This window comes from Coloeus monedula (genome assembly GCF_965178545.1).
Source record: "Coloeus monedula genome assembly, chromosome: Z".
NCBI lineage: Eukaryota > Metazoa > Chordata > Aves > Passeriformes > Corvidae > Coloeus > Coloeus monedula.
In genome coordinates this window covers 85,120,895-85,130,815 of record NC_138822.1, presented here as the reverse complement: position 1 = coordinate 85,130,815, position 9,921 = coordinate 85,120,895, and the positions used below count along the sequence as shown (strand labels likewise).

At 41.5% G+C, this 9,921-nt stretch overlaps 1 protein-coding gene across 3 annotated transcripts in view; it reads left to right on the top strand.

The window, feature by feature from the left end:
• Positions 1–183: 183 nt before the first annotated feature.
• The window catches only part of LOC309585196 (alpha-protein kinase 2-like), a 34,322-nt gene continuing 24,584 nt past the window's right edge, over positions 184–9,921 (top strand). For 2 of the 3 annotated variants that reach the window (XR_014227282.1, XM_082301734.1), the window contains exons 1-2: positions 184–321; positions 7,520–9,205. Coding sequence is in view for 2 of the 3 variants with exons in the window: in XM_082301734.1 (XP_082157860.1) it covers positions 7,838–9,205 (1,368 nt within the window). In the remaining variant the exon portion in view is untranslated. Of the gene's footprint in view, positions 322–577; positions 688–7,519; positions 9,206–9,921 lie in introns of all 3 variants that reach the window. The other variant, XM_082301735.1, reaches the window with a different exon arrangement.

The window sequence follows — 9,921 nt, the reverse complement described above, 5'->3', positions numbered from 1 at the left end:
TCCTCTATCTCAAGGCCATTAGGAAATTCCTATGGACTTCTATGGAAGTAGGATGTGCCCTCTCCTCACTGCCAACTGCCTGTCTGGCAGAGGTTTTCCCAGGAAGGGCCATCTGCTGCATGTAATGAAATCGTCTCTCTTAAAAGTCAAACTGTTCAGTGATCAGACTCCCTATCCTGAGGTCACACTCCAAAACACCACCGAAGCCGTCGGCTGGCTTGCAGCTCCCAGCAACACGCACAAATTCAGCCTCCTTTGTCTCCAGCAGGGAGGCCCAGCCCAGGCCCAGCCTGTGCCAGAACGTCCATAAAGAGCTCGAGGGTAAGTGAGGGGTCGGGGTGTTTGGACTTTGAAAATGACTTGTCTGCTTTTTCTCCTGTGAGCAAATAGAATGTGTATCATAAAAGACAAAGGAAGAAGAGCAAGTTACTTTATTACTAATGCACTACATGGATATAGTGATTTATACTGCTATTGACCAGGAAATGGGATTTATTATTTCCTTCTGCTAAAGAGGAGCCATTTTTGCTTATCCTGATAGATTTTTTTTTTTTTTTTTTTAACGTATTGCCTTTAGGATTCTGCTTACTGTTTCTGAAACTACACTCTGGTACTATTTCCACCAAGTCTCAGTAAGACAAAACTGCAAAAATTGTACGAAAGCAAGCTTCCTTCTCCAAAGAATGTGTAAGTGATACCAGGTATCCTGAAAACACATTTATCCACTCTAAATATTTATTGCATGGTCTAATACTCATTAGGTAAAAAGTTTCTCCATTCTTGAGAAAAAAATCTGGTCACTTGGTAGCAATAGATGATTCCCAGGCTTCATGAATTGCTCAGTCTGACAGGGTCAGATGCTTGACAGATGTTAAAAATAGATTAAAACAGATCAGTGTTAAGAGTTGTGCTGTGATTGCTTATTTTAATTACTCTATATTAAGGTGTTTGTTAGACATGTGCAGAGCCAGTCATTTATTATTCCATTTAGCTGATGAATTATGGCTGAGGTGTTTTTATACCGTAGTGCTGTTTACAGTGGGTACTGCACTAAACAAAAAGTTGTCAAAAAGCCTTGGATGTTGGCAGTTGAAGAACTGCAATATATCACAGAATTTTTGGCAAGGGCATATTTTCCAGACATCTGCTTTTTGAACAGCCACAACTTCACTGATGTTTTTCTTATCTAGACCTTGTTAATACAATAGATAGCGTGATAACTGGTTTAGATAACACAGTGTTTCTGTGGTTCGGTTTCTGACATTGTGCACTCTTTGACAAGTATGCTGCTCGAAATGTTCCGTTTGGTTGTGGTATCTCGAAGGACTTAGAGAAGAATAATGTGGTTATAGTCGTTGTTTGTATTCCAGACAGAACTGAACCAGGCAGAACTCCTGTGAGGGGAAGAAACAAGTAGAAAACGCATCATTGTAAATCTGTGCACATGTGGGTTCTCATTACTACCCCATCAAATGTTTCACTCTGTAGTAGGCTCACTGCTGTAGAAATCCTTACTATAGCCCTGTGGTGAGCTGAGTTCACAAAGTCACAGTGAATTCTGGAATTCTGGTTTCTGTTCTCTTGAGGATTGTAACTTTTACAAGGTAACAGTTTAAGAATGTAACCATGATCACGACAGATTTGGAAAATGTTTTTATGGTGTTCCAAGTTGTATAGACCAGGAATGGTGGATCAGAAGTTTCATGTGGAACTTGATTCCACTAGTACTTGTGTATGCACTGAGCTTAGAAGATTCACAATGCCAACGCTGATGAAACTTTTAACCAAAATCTTTTGAAATCTTTGATTTCTGTTAAAGGAAAAGCTTAAACAGAGAACATCAGAAAAAGCATTTAAACATAGCAAAACATTCATGGCAACCTTTTTAGAAAGATAAAGTTATATGTTTCAGATCATAAATCTGTTGTATCTATTTCCATACAGGGCATATAATACCTCATTTAAGAAATGTAAATTGGTATGTATTTATTGTATAACTGAAAAGTCTTATGTTTTGTTTTGCTTTGGAAGAAGAAAAATGTTAAACTTCAAAATATCTCTGTTGAGAGGTACCCTGCATGAGGAGTAAAAAAATGTGTATATTCGCAGATACAAAACAGTCAGCAGGGTGGGAATGGGGATTGGGTGGAATTATAGCTGTTGACTTCTTAGAGGAGCTAAACAAAACATATGCAAACCTCTGTAGGAAAGTTAAGACATATTTGAGAAATACTTCCAGGGGGAATGGCAAGGGAATTAGCATTAACCTTGCAACATAGCAGCATTTAAGCAGGACACTCAGATTTCACAGGTGACAGGATTTGTGTTATACATGCGGTGCTCTAGTTGGTCAATCTTGGGATCCTGCGGTTAGGGGAGATTCCTTTCTGCTTTTTTTATTGTTTCTGTTCCACTTTTGCTGCTTTCTGTTCCTTTAATCAATATTTCTTACATCCTGCTGTTCATACCAGCAAGCTTTCTGGTTGGATCTGTGTAATATATGACCATTTATGTTCGTCATCAAGACAGGTTCTGTGGTTATTGGTTTGGAGATACTTCATGTTCATCTTAAATGAAGTCTAATTATATTGACCAGCTTGCTCTGTGGTTTAGCTACCTGCCAGTAGAACATCTCTTAAAGGGATGTATGGTTATGTATATAGTAGGCTCAGGCAGGTGGAGAAGGAGCTTTTGCTAAAACCATTAGTAGGATAGGATAGGATAGGATAGGATAGGATAGGATAGGATGTAATTGTGTTGCAAAAGAATAACTCCAGATCCCAAAGTTCAGCCTGTGGAGTGGAGGCCATAGTAGGAAACTCAGCTGGCAGTTGGGGAGTTGTCTCTGACCAAACTCAGATTAAAAAGCAAAGCACACAAGCACTGACTCTCTAAACAGGATCTGACTGCTGGAGAGGTGTTCAAAGAACAGGTGAGCAGACTGCATGTTGCTCACATCCTTCTCATGTGCACCTATGTAGAACGGAGAAAGGCTGACCTTTTTGTGTGTACAACTTTGGTGGAAGTTAGTCCTTGATCACTTAAGTCAAAGGGCTCTGCCAGAATTGGTGTGGCCAGGGTCCATGTGCTCGGAGGCACATAGTGTTTCTGGAGCTCTCTCTCGTGTTTCAGGTATCCCAGAACCGCTGTCAGCTTGGTGTAAAGAACCCACAGTGTTGGTTGACAAAAGGCTATTTCCTAATGTGAACCACTGTGGCATTATCAGTGTCATTCCCCCTGTGTTCTGATGAGATATCTCCTGTGTGGGCTCACTCAGCCTCTCCCTTCCCACTACTTTGGACTGGGTGGGCGTGAGGCAGGTCCTTGGCAGGACCTGCTCCGAGTGGCAGCTTTGGGGGGTCACAGCTTCACTCCCTCGAGGGGTGGGCATCGATCAGGTTCCATTGTGCCATGGGAATGTGTGGGACGGGCCCTGAGCCGCAGGGCTGGGGCCACAGAGATAACGGGAGGCTATTCCTGGGTGGATGGACAGCTCTAGGAAGGTCAGGGACGAGCAAGTGCTGCTGAAAGATAGGAAGGAATCCAGCTGAAAAGGGTGCAGGCTGAGGAGGGCCTGAAAACAGAGATTACTCCATGAATAGATCATAAGTAAGAGAAAAATGTTTCAGAGAGGTCATAAAGGGGATTTTTCCACTGGCTCTAGAGGACATGAACCTCACAGAAAGGCACAAATTCACTCCTGGATTGCTAAAATGCATAAGCTTCCTGTCTAAATAATTTCTGTGAATATAAAATTGCTTAAAGGAAGCTTTTCGTTTTGGTAGTAACTTAATAAGGTAGGAAAAAAATGCGATGCAAGAGAGGAAATTTAATGGCCACTTCTAAAGTTTAATCATAAGTTTATATATTTTTGTCAGGTTTTTTTTTTCTGACATTAGGAATAATCCCACAGGTCCTTCTGAAATCACTAGAAGTGGCCTTGTCTCCAAAACTACCTACTAAATATAAAACAATTTAAGTATTTTTCCTTCCATGTTAAAGTGTAATTTTTCAAAACTGTTTTGGTCTCCATTGAAATAAATGATCAAATATTGAACATCTCTAATAATATATAAAAATAAAGTTCAAATTGGGAAAAATGTTGTCATTTCAAGGAAAATAATTTTGAACAGTCAAATTTTATATTTAGAATTGCAATTTCAGGCAATATTGTCACTATGAATAGTGAATAGGCTTTTCACAACCAGTGTGAAATTATGACAAAGCATGAATTTTAAATGAAAAATCTTCTCTGAAAATTGCCTTGAATTTGTTTTATTATATATTTGCCTTACAGAAACGCTGGGTGATTGTTTTAGCCATTTTGATGTTTTTTCCAGCCATTCTTTTGTTTAATATTATTTGAAACTGATTTTTTTTCACAAACACTGATAATTTCCTGCCATCAAAGGGTTTTGGTGAAGCAGCTGCATCTGCCTCTTGCTGTCTTGTTAATCTGACTATTGCAGGCTTGTATCAGTTCAGTATTTCTCCTCAATCACACCCAAGCACAGTTGTCAGGTTACTGTTCTCACGCTACTCCCAGCTTTGTTCTCCCGTAATCTCAGTTCCCAGACACTGAGCTCAGGCAGCAGCAGACCCTGCTGAGCACAAATGTGTGTTTCATTTGCCTCAAGGGCTACCATAAAATTTCCCCATGGTTCTGAGCAGTACGAAATGGAAAATTTGTTTACTGAAGATTAGAGAGCCAAACCAGGCATATTTCCTTCCATGACCTGCTCAAACCTGGTGTGTGAATTCCTCCTGTGTGGTTGCACTTCGGTGTCTCCTATTGTGAGGCAGGACCTGACTCAGAAAGTAATATCATTGGTTTCCAGAGTGGGAGTTGGGACAAGCAGCCACAACACTCTGACATGTTTAAATCTTCTCATGTCTTCTGCAAGCAGGTGTTCAACTCCCAGTTTATCAGGAAGTGAGTTAATTTTCAGGTTACTAGTCAACAGCTGATGGTAAATTATCATAGTCTCTTCCACTCCTCTTCCCTCTGAATTTCACTGTGCATCTTCTGTCACAAGTTTTCCTGACGAGCTGAGATGGTATCATACTAAAAGTTCTCTTTCCAGTTGCTATCTAAATTCAGTAATTGAATTTTTAAAAAAACCTTAATACCTTCTATTTTCTTCCCAGATTTAAAAAAAATAATATCTGTCTTGGGTGGAAACCCATAGTTTATTGCAGTTTTCCTCCTGGAACGTTATTTTACTTTCATTTCTGTGGTTGCATCTGACAGTGCACGGCAATCCAATATAATTTTCATATGGAAAATCTGACGGCTCTTTTCCCCTCAATGTCAAAGTGCAGCCAAATGGAGACAACGATAACTGTCTAGTACAATGGCTTTAGTAAAGGCTCTTCATTAGTCAATCTGCATTAAAAACATGTTGCCAAAGGTCTTTTCAGCTGGGGAAATTACCATGCTTCTAAAATAATTTACACCCTCCAAAAAAGAGGAAAGAGACATCTGGTCTTCTGAAAAGCAAAGATGAGAGCAGCGTTGAAAGAATGCAACAGGAAGCATTAGGCAAATGCATATTTAAGAGCAGAGGCTGAATGCTGGAGGGTAATTCCATGGTACGGTAATAAGATGCAGAAGAAAAGATTAATCTCTACTGCTCCATTTTTGTTCTGTTAAATATTTATATTCCTTAGAGTTGAAATGGAAAGCAGAGTGGGATCAGAAAGGCTGGTATGGTTGCGCCATGTGCTGTTTGTCTGTGCTCCTTGCTGCATGGGGACACAAAAATGCTGCTAGCAACAATTTTCTTGCTATTTTCTAAGTCCATGAGAGACTTTCCTCTCTCACAAAAGAGATAGTAGCAGAGTTCTGTAAACAATGAAACACCTGCAACCTTGAAAAGTCTTGTTTATAGTACAGTAGAAAAATATTTTGACAATGGATGTTTTAGGATTTTAGCCAGTCACCCCCAAGGGGTGGCTGATCCTCGTCCAATTAGATTATGAAGAAAAAAGTCTATAAAAGAGTTTGTAAAATAATTAAATAAATCAATGTTGCTGCGCAATTCCTGCCTGCTGGATCTTCTCTCCTCCTCCCTATGGCTGCAGGACACAGTGATATACCCTAGGGCATTTTAATAGGTGCACAATGACTCAAACCATTTGTCACACATCTAATGTTGTGTCCTTCCTGTTAACCACCTTTGTTCCCTGCTTTTCGCCACCCAGGTGACTGTGGAAAAGGTGTTGGTGGCAGGTTTGCCCAAAGGGAACAAAGATGTCTCTGGTTACTTAGTGCTCTTTAAGGAGAGGCAGACTGCAGCCGGCCATGCAGCCCTTGCTGTTTCACCACCAGGCTCTAGCCCAGCTCCGTGCTCTCTCCTTTGGTCAGCCTGCAGTACCTGTGACACCGAGCTGGTGACACAGTGCTGGGAAGGGCGGGGCTGGGGGCTGTGAGACCTGGACCAGGGCAGGGACGTGAGCTGGGAACATCACCACAGCAGAAGCACAGAGAAGGAAAAAGAGAAGGAACAGAGGTGTCTTTAAATGGCTTCTTTGGGTTACATGGCAAGAAAGTTTTTTCCTGCTGCTCTTCACCAATTCTGGAATAATTGTTGTCAATTTTTTTTCGGAGCTGTTTGTCTGGCATCCTCCAGGAGGTCAAATTTACTTGAAACTGCTACGTACTGTAGTTTTCCAATGTGACAAATATCACACCTTTCTAAGGTGACCAATGAACCAGAGTGCCCCTAGCAGTGTACAGAAACATCTCAAGTATCTAAAATCCTAAGATTTGGAAGTGCTAAGGAAACAAGGGCTTTGTTACAGGAAGAGAGACATGGTTCCACATTTATTTGGATTCAGCTAGTGGAAGCCTTTTTGTGTATTTCACTTGGGTTTTATGTGAATTCAGCATTGCCACACTAACGTGCTGCTGCACAGCTGTTTGAGGGGAGAGCTCAATATGAGCAGGAAATTGAAGCCAACCTGCCTCATTTTGTTGTTCTCTCAGCACAGGACTGACAAATATCAAGCCAGAGTACGAGAGAATTGCTTTAAACAGAAATAGCCATATAAAATATAAGCTGGCTAATTGTTCCAGGTATTTCTACAAACAGAGTTCGGGATTTATGTCCCTATGATACCAATTCGAGGAATAGCCTGCTGTTGTGCCAGTGTGACTGCCAAAACAGCAGGTAGCTGTAGCAGTGGTGTACATGAGAAAATGTACATTGTCTGCAGGTTCCTGTTTGCATTTAGAAAAGTTGAAAGGCCGTGTACTAAAGCCCCTGTTGAGGTGCCACACAGATGGGTGGGTGTGCTCAAGGATTTGTTCTCTTAGCACAGATCACTCCAGACAATTGCAGTGTGCTGCCGTTAAGTGCCATTGCATAGACAGCCGGGTCATTTAAATAATGGGGTTTTAAATAATGATTTCTTGTTTTGAAAGTGCTTGCAAGTATCTGTCAATTGACCACCTTTTAGAAAATACCTATACCCATTTCAGAAGTTATTTTAAACTTTGTGTTTCTTTTACTTGCAGGTGAGCAGAACAAGATCTGCACTTCATTGACAGCTAAAATGACTTTTCTTGACCCAGAACCAGATACAAAGAACAAAACTTGCCCAGAATGTATTGTTGTCCTAAATGAGCTCGTGGCAGACTTCAGGGTAGAATGAGCAAAATGGGAAACATTTTGTGCAATGCAAGAGTTCCCCCTGTGAGGGTGAGCCCGTGTTGATTTCACCAGGTTCTGACTCTTCAAAAATCATTTGTTTACTGCTTGAGAAGCTCAGCAAAGCAGGAATTTTGTCTCCACTTGAGAAATCCCTCAGGTGCTTGCCTAACACAGAAGACAACATGGACATTGAAAATGTAATTAAATCCCAGACAATGTTTTCCCACCTAAGGGATTTGTCAGAGGATGGTGATGACCTGCTTCATTTTAACGCTGTGATTGATGTCGCTGCTGGAAGAGCAGATGAATACTGCTGCAGACAGGTGCCTTCCCACCCCACAGATGTTACCACCTGTCACACAGGCAACTGTTGCCTTAACACACAAGACTCTGGATCTCCTCAGTCTCTGGCAGATGTCCAGGCATGTAAAAACACTGAGCTGGGCAGACCTCTAACCACGAATTCCCTGCCTGGTGAGCAGGCAGACACTTCTGTAGGAAATCACACTGATTTTGTAAAAGGTGACTCTGAAAATTCTGCCGCTCTTCTGGAGATCTATGCAGAGAAAGTAACAAGTGTAAGTGATGACTTTTCTGATGATGACCTGGAGTACTTTGAATGTTCAGATGTGCTTACTGTGCATGAAGATGAAATCTGGAAAAAGAAATTACAATTTTTATTAGAAATTGATGATGATGATCTAAAACTGAGTAAGGATTGTGATGGGTGTGCTTACTTCCTCAGTGAAATGCCTTGTGTGTTCCAAGTGTCAGATAACACTACGCCTATGGATACCCCCATTGGCTTCTGTGAGCATCAGTCAAAAATCAAAGGAGTAAATGTAAGGAGAGACCCCTCTATGTACAGCCAGTCAGCTCTGCAGACAGAGATGACTCTCACTGTTGGACACCACCGAGATAAAAGTACCATTTTGAAAGACAAAGAGAAGAATCAAGTGCCTGTTGCTTCTGCAGCCACTGGAAATGAACACCCCAGAAGTGAAGAAGAGACTAATGGAAGTGGCCACCTGGCTGCAGGTTCCTCAAGGGATGAACCAAAGCCCATGGACACTGTCCCTGCCCAGGTGGACTCCTCTGCCAATGGCATAGGTGCTGCTTGCACAGGTCAGGCTTCAGGGACAATGACAGAAACCGGCCCCGATGGGGACATGCTGGGGGAAAGCTCAGTGCTGCTGGAGGAGGGGAGAAGGAATGTGACAGAGGGAAATGCACGACATGCTGGCTGTACCTTAACAGAAAGTCTGAGGAGAAACCTTTTCAAGCTGTTAAACCCTATAGAACTTTGCAGATATGTAAGTACTATAGGACAGTCTTTCCAGGCTGCAGCAGAGGGTAGGGAATCCACAGCTCCGTCTCCCAGTCAGGAAGGTGTCCTTTCAACACAAATTCCCGAGGAGACAGAAAGCCTGCAAATGCTGGCTGGTCTGTGTCCGACAGAAGAGGCAGATAAAGGCAGTCACTGGGAAAGGAAAAGGACTCGGGGCCTGTCTGAGCAAAACCAGATGCCAGATGACAACATCTCGCTTGGGGTAAGTAACATGTTTATCATTTAACACAACGAGCTGCTCTGCTGATCTCAATGCAATTCATTTCTGCTTGTCACAAAATAATGTAAAATCGAAATTACTTTGAAAGATACTATTCATGTACTTCTGAATGACAGCTACGGCTGGGAGGGAAATCTGGGTTTATAAAAGGCCCAAGTAAAGCCTAAGCTGTTCTAATTATAGAGTGAGCCTGATAATGGTGAGAGGCACTAATGGGCCTCTGGACAGCTGAATAGGGAAATCTGATACGGAGACTACTGCACAGGTCTTAGCAAAGTAATGCTTCTTTCAACCCAGAAAGTTTCTCAAATACCTATTGTGAGCAGAGAATACTTTGATTTACTTTCTTTTCAATCTATATTCAACAAACAAAACCGTCCTCCACTTATGGTGCTGGAAACCTAAACCAAATCAACAGGGGTTTGCTGGGATTTTATAACAATGAAGGGAGTTCAATGCAGAGAGTTCATTTTACAGAGGTGAATGGAGCTCTGTGATTTTTAAAAATAAAACAATGAAAGAGTTGGATATTCCAGTTGAAATGTACAAACCAATTAAAAGATAAAACCTCCATGGTACTCTCCATGTACTTGCATATTTTATGCTGTTGGTAGAAAATCAGCTGGGTAAATCATTACAGCTGTAGACACTGGTATGATGCTCTAACAGTTTTCCTAAGTGGGAAAATTGAATCATCA